This window comes from Falco naumanni, chromosome 2 (genome assembly GCF_017639655.2).
Source record: "Falco naumanni isolate bFalNau1 chromosome 2, bFalNau1.pat, whole genome shotgun sequence".
Classification (NCBI taxonomy): Eukaryota; Metazoa; Chordata; class Aves; order Falconiformes; family Falconidae; genus Falco; species Falco naumanni.
Genome location: NC_054055.1, coordinates 119615903 through 119639740, shown reverse-complemented (window position 1 = coordinate 119639740; position 23838 = coordinate 119615903). Strand labels below are relative to the sequence as shown.

Here is a 23838-nt window from a genome sequence, read left to right as displayed (position 1 = left end):
TTTCTTAGAGAACAATGCTCCTTTTTATATCAAGTTCATGCTGTTTCCTGAACCGGACCTTCAACTTCAGTTGTTGTTTCATTTAACACATTGACTTCTTGAATGACTTAAGTTAACCTCTGACAAGCATACAGAAGAAAGAAAAAAATCCCAAATTTTTCACTTAAAAACATGAAGTAGCATGTAATGCTGCCCTTCTAACGTTCTTAGCCCAGTAAAAAGGGCTTCACTGCTCTTTGAATACAAAGTATTTGCTTCAAGATCTTACGTGCCTTACCTCTGAAGAAGATCAACAGAGGATTTTTTCAGTATTTCATGTTCTTCAGCAACTGTTTGTAATTTCCTGTTGTGTTGAAAGAGCTGCTCAACATCAGTCTGTGCTCTTTCAGATTCTACCTGCTGAGCTTTCAGCAAATCATTAAGTTCTTCATTTTTTCGTTCTGCATCCTTCAACATTGCAGCAAGAGTTCTTGCCTTTTGAGTGGAAAGATAACCCCCACAGTTACAAGCAATTCTGTTTCACAAGTCACTTTGTAATAGGCATACTTCAGGCCATAGATCTAATGCTAAAATACCATCAGCTACGCTAAGAAAAGGATTTCTCTCACCTAATGTTAACCACAAATTAATTTGTTCACTAAATTCCTTTAAGCTCCCTTTATAGACAGTGTAAGGGGAGAGGAAAGAAGAAAGTAAAAGATGATACATTTTAGGTATGGATTCAGTAATCTGCAGCCCAATCTTCACTGTAACATTTAAAGAATAGAAATGATTCTGAGTTTTCAATGCATACCTCAAATATATACTGCACAGAAGCAACCTTTGTTTGCAATTTCATCTTTGACAAGTTATTAAAAGGTACAAACAGGCAACAGTTTTCCTATACCAGCAAATTCTATATAGAATAGTGGCTTTATTTTTAAGATTACTACCATTAAATTAACACTTATGGCTGACGAACCATTATCACTACAGGAGGTTACTTTTGTAAACTTCCCACAAGGGAAACAGACATTAGAAGAAAACTGTTCCAAACAATCCAGAGGAAACCAGGATGTTTATGATGAAAATTAAGACTGTCCTAACTTGCAAGTGTAGCTTACAGCTAAGCAGCATAGAATTCCAACGCGTGCAATCCTAGGTAAAGCTACCCACACAATTATTAGTCCCACCCGGGTCCCAGAAGGAAGCTCCTTACCTCGGACTCAGCCTGGGCTCTCTGACATCGGTACTGAGCCATCAGCCTGTCAGCCTGAGCCAGAGCTGCTGCCTTGGCTTCCAAAAGCTCTTGCAGCCTTGTTTCTTTAGACTGCACGCAAGAAGAACATTTGTCATGAACGCGTTCTGAATGCACAGACAGCAACGTACCCATACATGTTAGGCTGTACTCACTGCTAATGTTGACAGCTTCTGCTCGTAGACATCCATTATATCAGATATCCTCATATCGGGGAACGGCTCCTTCATCTGTGAAAGGAGTTTCCAATTACTGCTACCCTAAATTTGTATTTACTTAGCCAGGTAACATGTGCCTAAAGAGCTCAGTTCTGTGAATCCTACCTGTCCACTAGCTTTTCAGTTCAGACTATCAGTCCAGCACTGCGAAAGAGTAACATCACACTCTAAAATGATTCCCCTTGGTCTAATCTTTGCTGGAGAATTAGCAGTCCCCTCATAGGAAACCTGAAGTAATACATCCAAATAATTACAGCACAAAATACACGTGGCTAAAAATCCTTATTCATATACCATAGCCTTCTCAACACATAGATTATCACAAAAGGCCCAGGAAAGTTGTTCTTAAAGGATAGTATCCAGAGCAGACTTACTATGTTAGCCCACTGACTTGCTAAAGGAAATTTACCATATATCACACAACAAGTCTGAAGTGTTTATTAAAATAAATGCCCAAGTCAAGTGAGACTGCTACTTGTTTTGAGATGTTTTTTCTTAAGGCAATACTACTATAACAGCAGTTTTGAACAGCTGGTGATATATGCTGATGCATGCCAAGTGCAAGCCATCCCACCTACGGAGAAGCTACCGTCTCTGCACCATTTGACCCATTAGATAAGATTTTTTTTGGCATATTTGCAGCAGCCCCCACATAGCTCCAGTTCTCATTTTCCTGTCCCTAAAGTAGGAAACAAGTTTCTTTTTCTGCTTGCGAACTTGCCAGCTCTATGTCCTTTTACATACTACTACTGTAAGAAACGCTTCTAGAACTTCCCTTCACTCTTTTGTATGGTAATACTATTAAAAGTATTTTCTGAGGTTTTTTTTTTTAGTATTATTTTTACATACATTTGAGCTTCACACAACACATGGAACGCACAGAGATGGAGTACTGGATATTTTAAGTTAATGTGTCTATTGATTTTTAAAGGAAAAGTCTACTAATTAGAAGGTCTAAGAAAAGATTGGCTCAATTCCTAGATAGCTTTCTCCCTTGAAAAACGGCAGCAGCACAGCCAGGCGCACGGGCAGCGCTGCGGGGCGGCCCCGGCAACCAGGCGCGGGGGGAGAAGGCGGCGGCAGCGCCCGTAGCGAAGCAGCGCCGGCTGCCGGGGCCGTTTGCCCGATCGCTGCAGCGGCGGAGCGGAGCCGGTCCCTCGGCGAGGGTCGTTCTTGTCAGCTCCGACAAGGGGCGGGGGGCGCTGCCGCAGAGTGCCCCGTGTCCCCGCAGCGGGGCGCGAAGCCGAGGCGGGGGGCGCCGGGGGCGGGGCCGAGCGGCCGCACACCACTAGGGGTCGCTGTGCGCCGCCCGCCGCCGGGGCAGCCCACGGGCCAGAGGGCGGGGCGCGCGGCGCCGGCACCCAGGGCGCGGCCTCTCCCGGCACCGCCCGCGGGGCACGCGGCCCCGGCCCCCGCCGCCTCCGGGCTGCGCCCCGGGGACCCTGCGGGCGGCCCTCCTCGTGCCGCCGCCGCTCAGCCCCGCGCCCCCTCGCCCGCTCCCTTCTCTCCTGCCGCCCCTCGGCACTCGCCCCGCGACAGGGCAGGGAGCCGCCGCCAGCAGCCGCCCGGCCCCGCCGCCCCCCAGGCCTCGCCCCAAGCCCCCAGGCACGGGAAAGGCTGCCGGGGCGGCGCGGCCAACGCGGGGCTGCGCCCGCGGCTCCCGACGTGCGGCAGCTCCGGCGCCCAGGCTGCCTCCCCGAGCCGGGCGGCTGCGACACTCGGCGCGCCCCGGCCACACGCACCCCCCCGCGGGAAAAGCCGCATTCCCGGAGCGGTGTTGGAGTCATCTTTAACCTCTGAACTGTAGCAGCTGGCACCAGGCTGGGGGGAGTGCTGACGTGCTGGGGGCAGGAGGCTCTGCAGGGGGTCTGGGCAGGCTGGGGGATGGACCAAGGCCAGTTGTGTGAGGTTCAACATGGCCAAGTGCCGGGTCCTGCCCGTGGGTCACACCAGCCCCACAGCGCTGCGGGCTGGGGGCAGAGCGGCTCAAAGCTGCCCCATGGAAAGGGCCCGGGGGTGCTGGTCAGCAGCCGGCCGGACATGAGCCCCCAGTGTGCCCAGGTGGCCCAGGAGGCCAACAGCACCCTGGCTCGGATCCGGAACGGTGTGGCCAGCAGGGCCAGGGCAGTGCCCGTGCCCCTGTGCTCGGCGCTGGTGGGGCCGCACCTCGAGCCCTGGGTTCAGTTTCGGGCCCCTCAGGCCCAGAGGGACGTAGGGGGGCTGGAGCGTGTCCAGAGCTGGGCAGGGGGGGAAGGGGGGGCAGCTGGGGGCGCTCAGCCCAGAGGGATCTTATCATCTTATCACTCCCTACAGCTACCTGAAAGGCGGCAGTAGGCAGGTAGTGGTCAGTCTCTTCTCCCAAGTAAAGAAGCAACAGGACAGGAGGAAACAGCCTCAGGTTGTGCCAGGGGACATTTACATTGGATATTAGGAGAATTTTCTTCCCCAGAAGGGTTGTCAAGCACTGGCACAGGCTGCCCAGGGACATGGCCGAGTCACCATCCCCACGGGTCTTTAAAAGCCATGCAGCTGCGGCACTCCGACACGACTCAAGGGTGGGCTTGGCAGCGTCAGGTTTACAGTTAGACTCCACCTCAAGGGTCTTTTCCAACCTGCATGATTCTATGATCTCAAGCTGTTAACAGGCACTTTGTTCATTTTCCCAATTTGCATACAGTTCTTTTAAGCCAGAAGAAAATAGAAGTAATCATCCATCACTCAGTCTAAAGCAGCTACAAAGCTACTAACTTGCTTTGAACAGAAAAGAGAAAGAGGAAATATATTCAGTATCTGATAGCATGGCCCACAAAACAGCACACTGTCTGTGGTCCCTGTTAGGAGTGTCTCATTCGCAATGCATGATGCTGCAGAGGGAAACAAAAACTTTTTTCTGAAGTAGTAACAGTGCCTTTCCAAAAAGGCCACAAAAATTGAACTGCGGATGTGAAAGAGTCAGCTACAGGCAAGAAAAGCAAAATGCTTGTATGCATGTTTAGGCATACAAGCGTTGCACCATACTCTTCTAAAGCAGCATATCATCTGTATTTTATCACAGGTTATTTCTCGGGGAGCAGGGGGAGGAGGACACTTATACATGTCCCAGCACGTCTAAGCTGTTGAGACTATAGCTGTCAGATGTGCAGACAGATGTCAGATGAGTGTGGGCAACACCACTGGAGAAAGGGATCTTCAGGAGCCCAGCTTCTGATGTAGTACAAAGAATCATCACTGAATTCTGCTCAGGAGCTCGCTAAGCGGAGCACGTTCTAAACAGGCAAGAATCTAAACTGAACTTAACTGACACACGTGCTATAGCCTGACACTTGGATTTTAATTTCTGTTAAAAAAAGTCAGTATTTAACAAGGGTATATAAATTCTACTAACCTTTAGTCCAGAATGAAGTTTTTGTATTAATTCCTGAATATTTGAAGTTGTGGATTCGTCACTAGAAGGACAGGATGAAGAACACCTCACCAAAGAAATGCTGGTCAAGGGTGACTGCGTTTGGATCCTTTTTGATGCGTGCTCCATTTCTTGTTGCCTGTAAGCATTATTTGCTGCAATGCTTTCACCAAGCCTGTATAAACATAAAGGCTATAAATGAAACAACCTGCTACAAATATCATTGCAAGGATTGAAGATGATAACAGTTTCATAACATAACTAACTTCTCTTTCGTTGAAAACAGATTACAGAACAGTCATATTTGCATTATCACACAGCATTAAGATGTAGCATCAGACATGTGCCCAAGCTGTCCGGAGATACAGAAAGCAGAAAAAATGAAAGCCTGTCATGGCTAACCTTTAGAAACAAATGCAGTACCTCACCAGAAAGGGCACCGTGTTCAGCGCTTCTTGAGAACAGATCATCTGTCTCTTATTAGTCTGTGAGACAGGTTATTTCCCACACCACTATTCAAACTAACTAGGCCGCTGTTTGTAAGTAAGAAGATCAAGAAGGCATTTAGTGAGAATTTTTATTAGTCATAAAAAGACTGAATCATAAAAAGGCAGAGTGCAACCAATAAACCTTAGTTTTTCTTTGCCTGCGATGCTATTTTACAATACTATATTGAGTACAGCACATTTAATTTTCTACTTTTTAACCAGAGTTTAAGTATACAGATAAGAGTGCAATCAGTTAAAATTTGGACAGGGAAGAGAACATAAAAGCTTAGACAGAATTACAATACCTATACTCCAGTGTCTGCATGTAACTTCTGGTTGGTATTTTCAAGGCAGCTACGAATGACATGTTCCAAATCAGAGAGAGTCAAGAGAGCTGATTTTTGAGGCACCAGTCAAAAATCTTTTCCTCTTGTTAAATTCCTTAATTGGTAATTATCCCAACCACTTCACTGAAGTGCTGTCTCAATTGCTTAAGTGAACAAAGCCTAGTTTTAACTTGCATGTATAGACATGTTATTTGGCCATTTCATCGCACAACTCCAATCATATTGGATTGTACAGATTCTTCATTCTTCCAGCCAGACTTTTTGTTATTGGCCATTAAAAAAAAATAAATGTTTCCTATATCCACAAAATCATGTGACCACAGAAAAGCTGAGGTTGAAAGGGATTTCTACAGACCATCCCATTCAACACTCACACTCCTAAACACGCTGTCCACGACTACGTCCAGTAGTTCTGACTGTCTCAAAGGAGGAAGACTGCACAACTTCTCTGGGCAACCTTTCCCAGTGTTTGACCCCCCCTTACAGTAAAAGGCTTTTTCTTTAAATCTAAGAAATCAAGGGTGTTTTTTTTCTTACATTTCTGTTCGTGGCTACCTCTTCTCCTGTCAGTGGATACCACTGAGAAGCCTCAGGCTCCATCTGCTTTGTTCCTCTCCATCAGACATTTATACACATCCACAAAATCCACAAGTCTTCTCAAAACAAAACAATTCTGGCTCTCTCAGCCGCATCTTGTGTGACTGAGGAAGGAGCATCTTCCTTCATCAGTCACCTTAATGGCACTTCACTACCCTCACTCTAGTGAGTTTACATCCCTCTTGCACTGGGGAGTGCAGACCTGAACACCCCACTCCAGAAGTGGTCTCACCAGGGCTGAGCAGAAGGGAATTATCACCTCCTTCAACCTGCCAGCGATACTCTTCCTCATGCAGTCCAGGGTGCTACTGACCATCTTTGCCATTCTTGAAGACGGCAGTTATATTTGCTTTCTTCTAGTTCTCAGGAATATCTCCCAACTGCCCTGACTTTTCAAAGGTAACCTGGGGTGGCCTTGCAATGACACCAGCCAACTCCCTAAGCACTCATGGGTGCATACTGTCAGGTCTTGTGGACTTCGGATTGTCCACCTGTTCCATAACCTGATCCTCCACCACCCAGGATAAGTCTTCCCTCCTCTAGACCTTTCCCATTGCTCCCATTGCTTTCCTAGGACTCCCAAAGGCAAATCATACCACTGAAGACCAAGGTGAACAAGGCATTGAGTATGTCAACCTTTTCCATGTCCTTTGTCACCAGGTCTCCAGCCCCATTCAACAGAAAGGCACACATTTTTTCCTAGTTTTGTCTTACTGCTGAAGTACTGGTAGAAGTCTTCCTTGTGGCCCTTCACATCTGTTGCCAGGTTCAACTCCAGGTGAGCTCTGGCTTTTCTAATCCCATCCCTGTATACTTGAGACAGGTTCTCTGTATTCCTCCCAGGTCACCTGTGCCTGCTTCTACCTCCTGAATGCTTCCTTTTTATATTTAACATTTGTCAGGAGCTCCTTGCAAATTTCCTGCCATGTTCAATTTTCTGCTGCTTGGGATGAGATGGACTATTAAGGCCTTGGAGAAAATGATCCTCTGGGGAGGAGGGGTGAAGAGGATTGGGCAGAAGGGGAAAAAAACCTTAAAAAATATCAACCAACTCTCCTTAATCCCTCTTCTCACCAGGGCTACTTCTCATGGGATTCTTCCAAGCAGATCATGAAAAAGGCTAAGATCTGCTCTCCTGAAGTCTAGTGTTGTGATCCTACACACATGATCATTTTTTCCTATTACATTTACAGAAATAAGGACTCCATCAAATAGTTTCCTCAGTATTTTTTCTCCTGTTTAGACCACCTTAAATACTACCTGAACTGCCATCTGCCTGTGTATTCTGTTCTGTTCTTTCTTGGAAGTTACTGCAAAAGGGTAAGCAAAGCTTTAGAAACTGAAAAATGGCATGTCTGAAAGTTCAGTAGAGAGAGAAATCTGACAGAATATTAGATGCACTCCAAGTAGAAAGTTCCAGGCACAGTCGCCAGATAAATGAACCCTGCGGGACAGAAGTCAGTCACTACTACGCTCTCTAGAATGCGATGTGAATTGAATACCATCAGCATATGAACTGTTTCCTCCGGCCTCCAAGATCATTACTCTCTCTTAACTGCAGATAAAGAAACAAGACAATTCTTCTAAAGTTTCTGTCTCTGATGAATTGAAAGTAACATGCCAAGAAACACGAGTATCACTAAGCCCATAAAAATGTCAAATCCTACCAGATTATCACAAAAATAAACTTACACTATGGCAGGAAAATCTGGTAAGGACGCAGCCTCAAACAGTATTCTAAGCCCCATTTGGACCTGCTCTCTGTCATCTGATGTTAAAGCAAATGTCAAAGGCATAATCAAGCGTTGATCCTAAAAAAGAAACTACTTTAGTCAAAACAAGATAACAGTTAAAAAAAAAACCAAACACAACCACCCAGACATCACAATATCAAGGCCCACGAACACAGAAATGTTTTATTCAGAACTTAAGCTACCTCCTTAAAGTTTGCCCTTCTAAGTTTCTCAGCCTGAATTCAACAGAAGCGTTTTTAAAAATAGCTTATACTTCAGAGTATTTAGAAACGTGTTTTCCCGGTAACCGGCAAAGAGACTACTTAATTCCTTTAAGTTTTCAAGTGCTTGAATTCCATCATAAAGGGTCAGAAGCTTAAGTTTTATAAGGATTTCCTGAGGACTGTAAAACTCTCATTGCTACCCATTAAATTACGCAACTCCCATTCTTGAAAGAAAATCCTCCAAAACAGCAGGAAGCGTCTGACTGTCTGGATTATTTTTCCATCTACAATGTAAATTGTTAAGGTACGATCTGACCAATAATTAGCAGAAACTGTTTTGACTATGCAAAGTCACAAATTAGAGGTATACATTTAACAGTAACCAACCCCACAAATAATTATATGGTTGTGATAACTTTTTCCTGGTTTGCTACCTTTAAATTGCAGACCTAATGAATTCTTAAAATAATAATTCTTACCAGGCGGCCAAACTATGGTTTAACAAGCACAACTGAAATAAATGACTGGAGTAAAAGAAAACTGCTCTTATCTTAGAAGGATAAACAATGAAACAACTTTAAAGAATTGTGCGCAGGGGACTATATTTTTCTAGAAGTTCTACCACTTCAGAGATAACCATGCAAACCTGTCAGAATTAGAACTACTGTAGTGTAGCGACACTTCCCTTCATAGACACATTTCACCAGAAATTTTAAAATCATACCTGTAGCATTTTGTAGAAGCTGACCTCCATACCACATACGTCCTGCTTAAGTCTGCTCATAAGATCAAGCGTTTTCAAAATAATATCAGCAGCGAGTTTGCTTTCAAACATACAAATAGAAAAGCACAGTAGGTGAAAAAAGGCAGTGAGATTTGCCAGATCAGCACTGATAAATAAATTCAGTCAATCAAAAAAACCCCCAACCTTCAAAAAGGCATTAAATACGTCTAGCAAGGCAACAATGCCAACACCAAGAGAGATCACCAAGTTCCTTGGGCACGCTGCTGAACTTCTCCAGCATGCCAAGGATGGCAACAGTGAAGACCAAAAAAACCGTGAGGAGGGTTTAATCGTAGGTCCAATTATACCTCACTGGTCTTTGGCCATGTTACTCTTAGTTATATCCACATCCAGGTTAATGACACCGAGCTGAAGGAATGTATATTCCATTTTCAGTGCAGTACAATTCCCTCCCATATTGATGAGTGATATTTTTGAACTCTGGTTGCATAAAACAAAAAATCAGGTGTCAAACAGTTCTGGTAAGCTTGAACTACTGCATGAGATTTAAGGACACTGCTCCTATGTGGATCTCCAGCTTATGCTGAAAACAAGATCTGAATGCTTAAGTTTGGTTTCACTCTTTGAACTGACTAGCAACGTTACTTTCTATTGCCATAGAAATACTGTTTTATTTAAAAACAGAATTTGTTTACGTCCATTTAGATGGTACTTTAAACTACAATATACTTACCATCCGAACAATATCACAACTCTCATACAAGTCTTGCTAAATTAGCTTAGATAAATTCATGTGCTCACCACATTTTAGAATCCACTACTTTTGTCCCAAAAGCAGTATCAATTCCACTACAAGCAAACTGGTGTTCTATTAGAGATGTGCACTGGCTGGCCGTCAGTATCTTTGAGGCATGCTTTTTCAGTAGGTCATCTCTACAGAGCAGTAGATCAAGTTAAGAATAAACTTAATATATACCTATACTTGGGTATTGCACCAAAACCCAACATTTTCTAATAATAAAGGATGCAAGAGTTAAGTGTATCACAGCACAAGAGCCTCCAAAAATGCTTTTAAAACCCAGCTAAGCCACGCTTAACTCACATGCCAAGTAAGCTTCCTTTTCAATAAAAAACACGCACTTACTTGGAAACAGACAGCTAAGGGAAACCATAATACAGTGAGTGGCCTAAGAAAGATGATGAAAAAAGGCAGTGAACAATCAGTTCCTAATAGAAGAATTAGTTATCTAGGAGTGAGCTAGCAAAGACTTTTCTCACAGAGCTCAGCTTAGATGCAGGACTATGTCCTGCAGGCATGTCCTCCTTACTACATGACCCTGGGAACACTAAGGACTAAAACAGGAATGCAAAACTGTTACCATTCCATGTTATTTTTCCTTGTTTTGCTGATCTAGATTTGCATCATATTTGGCTGGGAGCTGCACCTGACTTAGCCAGGCGAATACAGACCAAGAACACGGCCACCCAAACTCCCCTCGCAGTTTCAACAGAAAACACTCATCTTCATTTTTGATCTGCAAATTACTTCTATACTGTTCTGTAACGTTCTATACTGCAAGGGTGGTCATGCACGGAAACAGGCTGCCCAGGGAGGTGGTAGACTCACCATCCCTGGAGGTGCTTAAAAAATGTGTAGATGTGGTACTCGGGGACATGGTTGAGTGATGGACTTCACAGTCCTGGGCTAACGGTTGGACTTTATAATCTCAAAGGTCTTTTCCAGCCTAAATTATTCTATAATTCTACGTCAAATAGCCATCACATTTTGTCCTGCACCACAGTACTATAAAATAATTTCACAGCAATTAGAAAGCTACTTAAGGTCCTTTGGGATGACAGTCCTAGGTAATATTCGGGCAGTTGTTGTCATTAAAAGCTATTAAAGTGACCCAAGACAGACATTTCTTCTAACACCTTAGAGGAGATCATGGTGGAGGAATAATAAATTAACTGCCAATAGGCACACAGAAAGGATATTTGTTAGGACATTAATAGCCCTGACCATTCTTTCACACTTTTTCTTCACTAATAGTTCATCCACAATTTGTTCTGTCCTCTGAAGATGATCAAGAAGAACAGGCAGCAGAAGATCCACAAAGTGTTTGGCTGAGGTGCCGTTTCCACTGTCAATAGCATCCTGTAATAAAGGCATTTTACTTTATGTCAATATTTAAAACTACAGAAGGAAGCCAAGGACACTCTACCCCTTCCTCCACCAGCCTGTCTTCTAGCTTTCCCAGCCTCTTGCCATTTCAGGTTTAAGACCGCTGATCAGCATTCACACTGGAGGGGGAAGCTTAACAAAGAGCACAAAACAGAACTTCCTCACTTCTGCAAGTCCTAGAAAACAATTCTTTGACAGCTTTAGTGTCTACCTCATGACTTCATGAGCTGTCCTTTCTTCCACTTAACTTTGAATACAGACATATTTCAAAAATACAGCCTGTCTTTAAAAGAAAAGTTGTTTTACAAAGCATGGAATTCTGGAACAGGAAGAACTCTGTTTCAGGCATATTTTTACATGCTATTTTTTGAGTAATATGCTAATAGTTGTTTAAAAGTCAATTAAAATATAGCTGCTAAGAAGCTCTTTAAACTCAATTATCAGTCTTGGTACCTCAAAAATCTCTTTGAATAGTTGCAATGCTAGAACTGCACAGTCTTCAGAGCCTTCCAATGGTTGGTTGGACAAGTGGACCAGTGCAACAGATGGTTCAAAAGTCTTTGAGTGAGTCAGAGATCTGGTACTTCCAGACACTGGCAAGCCAGATGGTTCCAGTATTGCCTGCCGCAGGGTATGACGCAGTTCTGTCACGGAACAGAAGGCAAGCAGCAGCTCTAAGATCTGTGTGAAGCAAATGAGAGTTCAAATGCTTTTAGATCAAGTACTTATACAGAAATTGCAACTCCCATAGCGCAAGCCTAAAGAGATAGGCAAGTTCCATGCAACTCCTTTTAGCACTTTAAAGTTTTCTGAAGAACAGCTTTCTTTAAAGCCAAGTCAGCAGCAGAAACAGGGTTCATTAGACTAGTTAAGGATTGTGACAGTATTTAGTGTATTGCTTTCCCTTCTTTTTTAAACAGCATGACTACTGGCTAGCAATCTAATAAGCAGTAGAAATGCATATACACCCAGAACGAAGGAAGCTACCGAAGGGAAAAATATTCTGACACGAACAGATGCACAAGTGCATACTCAGAGCCAAGAAAGCAGCACCCTGGCAAGCTCCTTGTCAATATGTCTTTCCAAATAAAACCAACAACAAAATCACACACACAGAAACATTAGCATTTATTATTTACTATGATGTGAAGAACATTCATAAGAAAAACCTAAGATTTATTTCAAAGATGTATTTAGCCCCAATATTTTCACAAAATTTCACATTTTAGCCTTAAGCGACACATAACCCATGGTTCAATTACATCAGGTGGTACAAAGTTGAACACAACAGTTAACTGCTTAACGAAACGTGGCATCAATTTCTTCAACTGCTATGAGAGAACTTATTCCTAAGTCTTTGAAATTAGCACTGTGGTTCCCTGATCATCAGTTCAAAGTCTGATTAGTATTAATTCAGATTAGGTTTTAGCCAGTAAAGCGTGGTATGCACAGAGTTTCTGATGGATCCAAACATTTCTTATTAGCCAAAGCACAAAAGGTATTTATGTTGGCTTTTTGACTTTATGCCTGTTGCCTGAAAGCAGACACACATAGTCTGGCAAAAAAACCTAACCATTACAGATCTAACCTGACAGCGTTCTGAGTAACTAGAATATAACCTTGGTGAATACCATAGGACATTTAAGAGTGCTGAAATCAGTGTGTTTCATTAGCAGCCCTCGTACAGAAGGAACCTACTTATGAGTACAGAAGGGGAACTAGACTAGTAGTTGTTCCCTCTTAGGCTTAAACTGAAAAATTATAAATACCTTAGATGATGAATCAGGATCCCTTCCATGGAGAAGATCTAATACTTGACCAAGGCATGAGGTAAAGTGCTCATATCTACAGAATACGTAGAGGAGAAAAGAAACAGAAATTTTACTACACTCAGACATTTATAGCAAGTGACAAATATGAGTGCCCTACTCTCCTTACCCTCAAACACTTCAAGTACAGCAATAGCTTTGATGATGTAATTTCTACTTATAATAGACTAAGCTTTATAAAATAATATTTTAAGAATGAAAGTAAATTCCTTAAAATAAGCCAAGATTTTCCAGCTCATTTTTACTGCTAGATTTAGATTGAAGTTCAGCAACTAAATTCTGGGAGCTGAATTTGCAGAACCACTAGTCAAGGTCTACCACAGAACTACTCTGTAACACCCTCCAGTAAATCTATTCCAACTTCAACCATATTACTCCACTTCAAGATAATACAGGCCTGTAAAAGGCAAGCTCGCTACTCATCAGGTTGTCTGACTACTGATACTGTCCAGACAAAGAACTACTGAACATACTAATAAATATTCCTTAAGTCACAAAGAAAAAACAGATTTTGATTCACACTTCTGTGTGAAACTAGCAACACAGGAATTCTTTAGTTTCAGGTACAGCAGTTATAATCAACTAGTAACATTCAAAAAGCATCTAGGAAATTTTTTTTCAATGTTCGGATCAGAATGCAAACAGGATACAGCAAAGAAATGGAAAAGGAGCTTAGGAAAAATATCCTCTACTTTCAGGAAGTGAAGTCATACCGGGTTAAATAATCTGCAACCTTGGGGTTCTTCAGAAGATCCATGAGTAGATCAACAGAGTATTTTCTTGTGAGAGTTCCATCTCCATTTACAACAATATTGAATATTAGCTGAAACGTCTGATGGATATTTCGAGCGTGAAAGAGCTGGAAGGAAGAAGAAAGTTATAGATGGGCATATACTTACTTTGCTGAGTCTCTTATTAAAACTGACTGGAATTAAAATTTTATTTGGCTGGTGTGACTACTAGTTTTATCTACAACTTAAGAAGAGAACAAGCTTCAAAGTATTACTTACTTTTTCTCCTACTTCTTCATTTAAAGTAAGGCTTGATAATACTGAAAGTGCAAACACAACCATAGTCAAATTACTATGGGCCAGGAAACTTACTAAGGTACGACAGAAACTCTTCACATTATTCTAAAGCAAAAAGGAGAAACATGGGCATTATAAATTTTGTTCTGTTCTATAAAACCACCAAAATTACAGATTGTACATATTGGTAAGCCATACAAGTCATGAATAACAATACAAGAAATATGTTAGAATGATAAAAGTTCTCTAGGAAATCTTTTTTAGTGTGCTACTGCACAATAGCGGTGTTAATGTCAATGAACTAAATTCTCTGTTGAATTTGTGTAAGGAAAAACGAAAAACAAAAAAACCACCCCAAACCCAAGGAAGAAATTCCATCATTATTTTAAAGACAGGTGAGTTATTTTGCTGAAGTCTCTAATAGAAAATAACCACTGAAAATTTACCCCCATCCTTTCTCTGCTCAGTGATCAGATCTGACAGTAGTTCCTCCTGCCCCCCCTGCCCCACCTCTCTTCCAACGTAAACAGTACAACATGCACTGCCATGTATATGAGTTTGTATTTCTGAGTTTAAGAAGCAAGTTATGCTTGCACTGATTTATGAAGAAACAGGAACTGAGCAGGTCACACATGGGTGTCTATTTGAGGATTCAAAGACCCTGCTCCAACATCAAGATCAGTGATATTTTACTGATTTGTCTTTTAAAAGGCAAATCACTTTCTTGGCCAAAGCTAATGCAGCTTACCAAAAATCCAATTACAGATTTATATGTTAACATACAAATGCTTTTTATGTTAACATATGTTATATGTTAGCAACATGCAGTTTTTCTAAGGAAGAATGCACCAATTTTAAATTCACCTTTCATTTGCAGAGAACAGTTGCAGAAACTGAACGCATAACAATCTAGTGCAACACAGCAATGAAGAGAAGGAAAGAAACTTCCTGTTCTACCAGATACTTTCCCCAACATGAGAGAAACAACCGCCAACTCTGCAGAACAAGCAGGTCAGGGTTATTATTGCCACAAAAAAAGTGCGTAAGAAATACTAAGGTAAAATTCCCCAGAGTCAAGTCTTTTGCCCTTAAGCCAGAGTCATGCCACAACCCAAAATCTTACCAAAGATTTTATCTGAGTTTGAACAGACAAGTTGTGACGACAGAGATTTGCCAGTAGTCCTAAACACGGTATCCTTAACTCATCTTCAATGGACTGACTTAAAAAAAAGAAAGTCCAGAAGTTTAAATAAACATGTTTCATGTTTTTGTTAAAACATCCAGAATTTAATTACAAGAAATTGTAGGGGGTGGGAGGTGCAGTGGCTGGGGGACTTTTTTTTTGTTCACGGTTTGTTTTTTTTTCCCCTCCAGTTAGATACCATTCCTCCAAGCAAAGCAAAATTCAAATTGCAATGCTGACAGTGTAGCAGTTTTTAAACAGAGCACATCTGAAAAAACCCCAGTATCAGAAATCACTGCTATCAAAGGTCAGTTATTGCAGGTGCTTTTAGTAGTCACTGACCTCTTACTAGGACATGTGCAGAAAATTTATATTAATACAAATCTGCTCCTAATGACAGGCATGAATTTTCTCCTGGCTTTTCTCTTTGTTAGCTCCCCGCTCCCAGGTGTGTGGGCTAAGAGGCCAATTAATATTCAATCACCCAAAGTCCCACAATCACTGCATTTGACAATCTGTAACAACATGGTTTTTCAAGAAAAAATTCTGTTAGCGTCAGAGAAAAAATGCCACAGTTCACCTTGGAGACCAGGTTAGTGCAGTATGGTAATGACCTTCAGAAAGTTCAGAAACTTAGCTAGGTATTTCCCACAAAAGACAACTGAGTACACACTTACACATGATGCATTAGAAATGAAATTAATTCATCAATGTTGGCACCAGCACAAAAGATTGGAACATTGTAGGTTAGCCTCTGCAGCAACTGAATACTCTGAGGAAATAAAAAAAAGCTGTTCACATGTCTTTCCTATAGCAGCTCACTGAAGAACCTGACAAGTTACAAAAGCTTAAACTGAAAAGACAAACAAGGCATCACAACCAAATTAATTTTCAGACTCTGTAGTGTTAACGTAACAATTGCATGAGCTGCTGCAAGCATACTGAGTAACGTCCTACCACACTGATGCACTACTTAAAAGCCCCAAAATATTAATAAGGTTTTATTTTGACAGGGGAGTTACCTTTTTAGCCCATCCAATTCTCCAGTTCGCCTCATCAGCAAGTCCTCCATTCTATCAGTGAGAAAGGGACTTTGTCCTATTGAATGACCTAAAGTCACACCAAAATCCAAAAAGCACTTTGCAGCCTCTTGCAGAAAGTATGTCTATAGGAAAATGGATTTGCTGTGAAGACTGCCAACAGACCTAACGGTACTAAAGTCCTTTATACAGCATTCTTTCAGCACATAAGTGAGTTAATCTACTGAAACAAGACAAAAATCACAGCACAGAATAGCTGCTGAAACAAAATCTCACCATGTAAATATCTGATGTAAGAGCTTAAAGGTCTTACAATTGGATCTGTTTGGCAACTGAAAAATCTTTCCCACTGACTGATAAGTCATTTGGATCCCCAAGTCTTCTGGTACGCCTAGTGCTTTGAGAAATACGCAACCCATGAGAAAAGCGTTCTTAACTGGAGGCTTAACTCATCTTCCACAGAAGAAGGGCAACAGAACTACAGCAAATTCATTTTCTGCTTCCCCTCTCCAGAAGAGATGTGACCACAGGTAGCAGTGAGTACTTACTGAAAGATTGGAACCACACACGAGAAAACCTGCGCACATTTTAAAAAGTAAACAATTTTTTTCCTGTTAAGCACACAGAAAGGACAGGTTAAAATTGGTTAAGTCAGACTAGGAGATGTCATGTGCGTACTTAAAGTTTTTGAAAAAAATAATCAGTGATGTCTGCCCTTGGCTTCTAGAAATAAGCTTCCATTAGCACAGCCCCCTTGCATTTACTGCCAGATAGCATTGACCAGCAGGAAGGAGGCATACGTGCCCTGCAAACCTTCCATGAATCCTGCCAGCCAGCTTTCCTTTCACTCCTTCCCAATTACCTGCCAAAGTATTGATTAGACAAAACAACCTCCAGGTTTCTGTTAGTTATTTCTCCTAATGTTAGTAAATACCTCAACTGGAAAATAATCTTACAAGCTCTCAAGAGTGATTTCTTGAAATAATTTCAAAAACTGGGGATTTTTTGTTCCGTTGTCATTTTGGGTGTTTTTTTTTTTTTTTTTCTTCCTTTCCTCTTTCGAGTTGAGAAGCACAAGCAAGAATAATGAGAGAATACAAAGAACTCTATGCAGTGCTAAAATCCTGTCGTACTAGCCTCATACACCAAATAAATTACACAGCTAAGATCATCTTTGCCTCAACACATTATTTCAGATAGAGCTTTTAAAGAGTTATTAGATGCATACAGTACAATGTATACTACGTAACAGTAGCCAAATATTACCAAGCAATAGTTCCTGTTACCTGTAATAAGACTGGGTCGCTAAGATTAGCAGAACTTCGACGAACCACTCCTGCCAGCACACTGGTCAGGTTGTAGGTATCCTGAAGAGCTTCTCTAGTTTCATTGTCTAAAGCTAGAATTCAAGAATTATTAACAAAAGTCATATCTAATAGCAAAAGCAATTGTATTAGCTACCTATCTAATCAGCAGCCTAAGTCTTTGACCAGTTTTTCATGTGTATTTCACCATTAACTACTAATAAATCACAGCTCCCACGCACTTGCATGTCTACCTTACTTTTAAACTTACAGTTAATTGAAACACTAATACTTTTCCCTGAAGATGCTTGGACAGTGAAGGAATGGCCTACCTCCTACCTATAAAGTTTTAGTTCTGTTGAGATCTTGAAACCTGCATTTAAAAGGCTTTAAACCAAATGATCTCAGTTTCTTGCTTCACGCTATAGTGGGCAAGTACACTAAAACTGATACCCTGATAGGGTTATCTAGCAATGGTTAAATAAAAAAAAAAACAACAACCAGTTCTGCTTAGGCAGTCCTGGAAAAGATGTAGCAAACAAGGGTGACAGATAAAGCAACAAATCAGTTGGAACTGTTGGAAAACTAATTCCTCAAGTTTTCCAGGCCCAACAGGTTGGAAAAGATAATTAAGAACTTCAGTATCAAATACAATTTTACAGCAACTGTTTCAAAAACCTAAAAGGAAGATTAAAGAGGCTAAAAAACTTCAAGAATCAGAGAAGATAAACCAAGGGTCATCATAAAGGTCTCAAGTCTCATACATGATGAGAAATTAAGCAGTGAAGGGATAATTTTTCCCTTTATATGTAACTACATACGCAGGTTGTAGTTAGCACAGAGTTCCCTAGAACATGAAGTCCCAGTTCTGTAAAATCAAGGCAGGGCAGGGGGAATAAAAAAAAGCACATCTCACGGAACAAGTAAGAGGCAGAAGAATCCATTTTGTAATTGCAGCTATTTGGAAACTTGGTGCACACAGGCCCAGCCCATTGGAAAGCCCAAACTGATATCCAGCAAACACTCCCAACGAGAGAGGTAAACTGAGGTGATGACAGTTGTTGACATAACACGGCTTCTCCTTATTTTTGCATCCCCTAGGCAGGTTTCATTATTAAAAAACAGTAGTCTTTTCAAGCTCCAAAAATCAAGAACTAGAAAATAATTCCTCACATTACCCAGTGAGGAAACAAATTCGGACAAACACAATCATTGTCATTTTACAGCGATGACTACAAATATGCTTTTCATGGTGATTTAACATCTCATCTGGCCTTGTACATACAATCAGGAGGCTCAGCCAACCATGCTGCTATAATGAAAAACGCTTCATCTTTCACACCTCACACTTTTTTGAAGTTCATCACCCATGGCACAGAATCAGCACCTGTCTTCCCTTCCCTTTCCCAGACCAAAGATAAAGGTTCAGATGCAAACCTTACCTAGCTGTGATAGCAAAGTAACCACAGACAAGGTCAGAGATGGGTTTGTATTAGGGTCCTCAAGGAGTTCTACTAGGCAACTGAGACATTCACTTGGTAGAATCTGGTTTGAAGCAAGTAATCGTGTAAGTTTCAGTCCAGAGATAACCTGGAGATGAAAGGAGAGAAACAGCCTTAATTACTCAACTGCAACAAAGTATTTAACACAGAAGCCAAAGCACAGAGTTGTATTAGATAGATTTCTCTGTATGTGAAAAACTGAGAATGTAAGTGCCACTCTAACAACACATTTGCAATCACATTCACTGAACTGTTTTTTTTTTAAAAAAAACCAAACAACAAACAACCTCTGGTATTTATTCCTGTGGATGTGTTCCGTTTACTCTTGGAAAGTACCAAGTTTACACTGTGATTGTTTATAACATATTGGGGCTTCTTCTATTTGCTTGCTGACAGCAAATCATAGTAACAGCATTCTTTTAAACTTTATAGCTGTAGCAGCGCAACACTTTGTATTTCTTCACACACTGAACAGAACTGATATCAGGTTACTCTTCTGACATACCTTTTAAGCACAGATAAAGGATAGGGTTTATTTATTTTGGAAGAACAACAAAACAGATAGCTCAACACAAACATTTAATAACCAGCCTTCAGCTCAGCCTGCTTTCTAAAGACATGGACAGGAACCCAGAGGAACCTGCAGTGGCAGGACAGGTAAGCGGTAACAGGTAGTGCTGCTCGGGGAGCACTCTGTGCTTCAGATGAATAAATGGAACGTGAATTCAGAGAAGCCTATATAAGACGGTGCTGAAAGTGACACACCTGCAAGTCTATACAGGTACACACGAGTTATACTCGCATGATAGAGTGACACAATGTTGGGTTTGCGTATTCCAGGAACACCTCTTTACAACGGATACAGAGAAGGCGGCTAAACCGAATGCTAACTCTTACAGTCATGTTTTACCATTTAAAAAACCAAATCTCTATTTGAGAGAGGTACCTCGCAGCTTGAGGAATTCAGTCACTGTGGCAGTCTCTCAGCATAGCAAGCATCCCACCCCAAGGCTCTCCCTGGAGGTGAGCGGACAGGCCTCCTACCCCTTTGCAGCAAACACCTTGGAGCATGCGTTGCATGAAACTGGCAACCTCCAGGTACAAGACCATGTCATCCCTTCAAACTCCATTTTTAAGCTGTGTAAATAAGCGATCCTTGTGGGTCAGAATTTAGGGGGAATGACAGAAGAAGAAAAAAGTGGCTTGTTAAAGAGAATGCATTTTGAATTAAGAGATGGAAAGTGCTGAAGCTGGTAATTGGCAGAACCAGGCCTTGTCCCTTGTACAGCCCTAAGCCAAGGCTGGTTTAAAACATAGTCAAGTTAATCAGTGAGAGAATAGAGAAACAATAGATGACCGATTTTGTGTACGCAGGTGCACTCAGAAACGCAGGTGCTTCTAGAAAAAGTCAGTATATGCGAATAGGAATTGCTTGTTCAAAGACTAGGTGTGCTTGAAGGAGTGTGTGAGTTAAAGCAGGCGGGGAGAAGGTCACGATCCCAGGAGGAGCTGTGAACCGAGGGAACCGAACAGATGAATCGACTGGGACAGAATCAGGTGGTGGGTTTGCAGAACCCACAAGACCAAAGGAAACTCTTGAAACCTTTGGGCACCGATGAGGACTTGCCAAGCGTACATAAGCTGTGCTCGGTCCCTTTGGCCTCTGCCACGGCCTGGGGTAGCGGCCCAGCTCTGAGCCGTGACCAGCGAGCCCAGGGGCACCCACGGCTGCGTGGATTTCTCCTGTAAGGTCCCTCCGAGGGCTCGTTACACGCTCGGTCTCTGTGCACATCGAGACACTGCACACCCCGGTGGATACGCACAGGGACACCACAGACCCCAATAACAAAGGGGATGCCAACGGCCCGGGGACACGGCTCCAGCCCGCTGCGCTCCCCTGCCCGGCGGCCTCCCTCGGCCCCCAGCTCCCCCGGCAGCCGCCACCGGGAGAGCTCCTCCGCCCCCAGGCGCCGAGCCGCGCCCCGGGGAGAGCGGCCCGAGGCCCCGGCGGCTCCCGGGCCTGCGCTGCGGTCGCCCGCGGCGGTGACGGCGGAAAAGAGCCAGCCGCGGCCAGGCCCCGCCGAGAGCCACCGAGGCCGAGGGGGAAACGACAGGCACCCCGCCGCCTCCGGGCGCGGCACCAGCGCCTGGGCCACTCTCACCTCCAGGCTCCGCTGCAGCAGCTCCGCGTTATGCGATGTCTTGGCGGCTCGGTACTGCGTGGCCGCCAGCAGCAAGGCCTTCATGCAGCCCAAGGCATCCATAGCGCCGTAGCTACGCGCTCAGGCACGCGCACCACCGCACCGACTCGTATCTCCCGCCGCCGCGGCCATTTTGACGGCGGGGCCCAGTGACGGCAGCGCCGCGCGCCCGCCAGGCCTGACGGGAGGCGCCGCCGCCGCCCCGTGCCGTGAGGGGGCGGAGCGGGGAGCAGCCGGGCGGGCGGGGCCGGGGGCGGGGGCGGGGCCGGGGCCGCGCCGCTTTCTCCCCCGCGGGAATAAGGGGGGGGCGGTGGGCAGCAGTGCGGGCGTCTGGGCGGGTGCCCCCGGTGCCAGGACTGCCTTGCGGCCGAGGCGCTGCAGAGTCCGGGAATGCGGCTTTTCCCGCGGGGGGGTGCGTGTGGCCGGGGCGCGCCGAGTGTCGCAGCCGCCCGGCTCGGGGAGGCAGCCTGGGCGCCGGAGCTGCCGCACGTCGGGAGCCGCGGGCGCAGCCCCGCGTTGGCCGCGCCGCCCCGGCAGCCTTTCCCGTGCCTCTGGGCTCGGGGCGAGGCCTGGGGGGCGGCGGGGCCGGGCGGCTGCTGGCGGCGGCTCCCTGCCCTGTCGCGGGGCGAGTGCCGAGGGGCGGCAGGAGAGAAGGGAGCGGGCGAGGGGGCGCGGGGCTGAGCGGCGGCGGCACGAGGAGGGCCGCCCGCAGGGTCCCCGGGGCGCAGCCCGGAGGCGGCGGGGGCCGGGGCCGCGTGCCCCGCGGGCGGTGCCGGGAGAGGCCGCGCCCTGGGTGCCGGCGCCGCGCGCCCCGCCCGCTGGCCCGTGGGCTGCCCCGGCGGCGGGCGGCGCACAGCGACCCCTAGTGGTGTGCGGCCGCTCGGCCCCGCCCCCGGCGCCCCCCGCCTCGGCTTCGCGCCCCGCTGCGGGGACACGGGGCACTCTGGCTCTGGGCTCCGCGGCGCCGACCCGCACGCAGCACACGGGGACTTGACAAGGCTGCACCGCGGCACGCAGCAAGCGCAGCCATCAGCTCCAACACAGCAAGGGCCATTCAAAGTCAATTAAAAGTCTTCTCACCCTTGACAAGTATTCCTGTAAATCACAGCTGCATGTTGTAAATGGAAGTGTAATGTAACTTGAAATGTAAATTTCTGCTCACTTGCTTCCTGCTTTCCATGGGTCGTTGTTTTGCAGGCTCTGTGCTTTGCTGACTGCCTCAGAGGCGACGCCTGAGAAGAGACCGGACTGTGGGCTTGGATGCAATTTCGGGTCTAGATGCAGCATCCAGAGCTACAGCCACCGTGGCACTGTGGATCCTAGTCCAAAGCACGGCAGCGTGAGATTCCTCGACGAGGGATTCCTCATCACTCGGCCTTTTCCTAAGGCGGAAAATCAGTGTGACTGACCGAGCGTGTGGGGGACTGCCGAGACCCTCCTTTCAGAAACCCTGTAGTGTTGTGTGCTGTTCAAGACGGGGCTGCTCAAGCTGGGATGTCTCAGCACAGCAGCTGTGCTGTCTGGATACACGTGATAACCGACCATCAGGCAGCTGCTGAATTCTGCAAAGAAAGGGGCACATCGCTGTGCGCCCTTCTACAGAGCAAAGGCGGGTTTATTTCTCTCTGATAATACTGTTCTTCACAGACAACTAGTTTCTTTTCAGTTAATGACTTTTGGACACATATGTTAGTATTTTTGGCAATGCTGGAGTTTATTCACCGTTTTATTTTTTTGTCTCCTTCATGCTAGAAATACCAGTTGATCCTGGCACCAAAAACTGTAAGCACCGTTAAATTCATAATGAAGTCCAAAGCACTGAAAGATCTAACAGTCCTTTAACAAACAGCGGTGTGAAAGAAATGTAACAGAAAGAAATCTAACTAGTATTACCCGTTAAAATACATAAATAATTTGGGAAAGGTCTTAAACAAATGCAAAACCAATATAAATGTCTTTGTCAAGATCACAGAGAGGGGGTTGGTACTAGCGACTGGGAGAATCAGGACATATGTTCCAGGTCTGGCTTTGGCTCTTAGCTGAATGCCACCTTCAGAACAAAGGAATATGCTCAACATTTAAAATTAGGAGTAAGATTAAATCAAATTTTTACACTATAAAAAACCCAAACCCATACACATTATAATACACAGGTAACAGCAGTGGCAAATGAAATGTGGCAAGCATTCACATACCTATAGTTCCTAATTAAAAAAAAAAAAAAAAAAAAAAAAAAAAAGATGTGTTCATACCAACATGCATGTAGAACTCTCATTCTTCTTGTAATCTACCAGAAGCATTCTGCAATATTTCAAGTATTTCAAACCATTTTCATGTTGTTGATTAATTCTTTATGGTGTGGACTTAACACAGCCTTTTTTGTTTTCATTTAGATTATTCCAAACTACAGGATAATATTAGTATTCCTTGACAGAGCTGAAATACTATCCTGTTATGGAGCAATGAGGTAATGTCAGTCGTGCAGAGTCTAGAGGTTTAACAGAGTTTGGGGGTTTCTAAGCATCATATGATGCCAATCAATTTTTTTTATTGTGTATGATTTTTATTCACACC

General features: G+C 44.1%; 1 protein-coding gene and 1 long non-coding RNA gene across 3 annotated transcripts in view; one reads left to right on the top strand and one right to left on the bottom strand.

Annotated features, from left to right (window-relative positions):
* CIP2A (cellular inhibitor of PP2A) overlaps positions 1-21445 on the bottom strand; it is a 28172-nt gene extending 6727 nt beyond the window's left edge. The window contains exons 1-17 of one of the 2 annotated variants that reach the window (XM_040583104.1): positions 21226-21445; positions 19004-19151; positions 17544-17656; positions 15895-15989; positions 15158-15254; positions 14017-14139; positions 13720-13865; positions 12947-13022; positions 11631-11858; positions 10991-11150; positions 9794-9935; positions 8972-9071; positions 7983-8101; positions 4841-5033; positions 1393-1467; positions 1199-1309; positions 278-474 (exon numbers count right to left, since the gene is read on the bottom strand). In XM_040583104.1, the coding sequence (XP_040439038.1) occupies positions 278-474; positions 1199-1309; positions 1393-1467; positions 4841-5033; positions 7983-8101; positions 8972-9071; positions 9794-9935; positions 10991-11150; positions 11631-11858; positions 12947-13022; positions 13720-13865; positions 14017-14139; positions 15158-15254; positions 15895-15989; positions 17544-17656; positions 19004-19151; positions 21226-21327 (2225 nt within the window). In that variant the 5' untranslated portion in view covers positions 21328-21445. Of the gene's footprint in view, positions 1-277; positions 475-1198; positions 1310-1392; positions 1468-4840; positions 5034-7982; positions 8102-8971; positions 9072-9793; positions 9936-10990; positions 11151-11630; positions 11859-12946; positions 13023-13719; positions 13866-14016; positions 14140-15157; positions 15255-15894; positions 15990-16239; positions 17515-17543; positions 17657-19003; positions 19152-21225 lie in introns of those variants that run through there. The other variant, XM_040583105.1, reaches the window with a different exon arrangement.
* Positions 21446-21534: 89 nt separating this feature from the next.
* LOC121083119 lies at positions 21535-23592 on the top strand. The gene is made up of 2 exons (XR_005826241.1): positions 21535-21676; positions 22462-23592. It is a non-coding gene; the product is annotated as an uncharacterized LOC121083119 (long non-coding RNA).
* Positions 23593-23838: the final 246 nt, after the last annotated feature.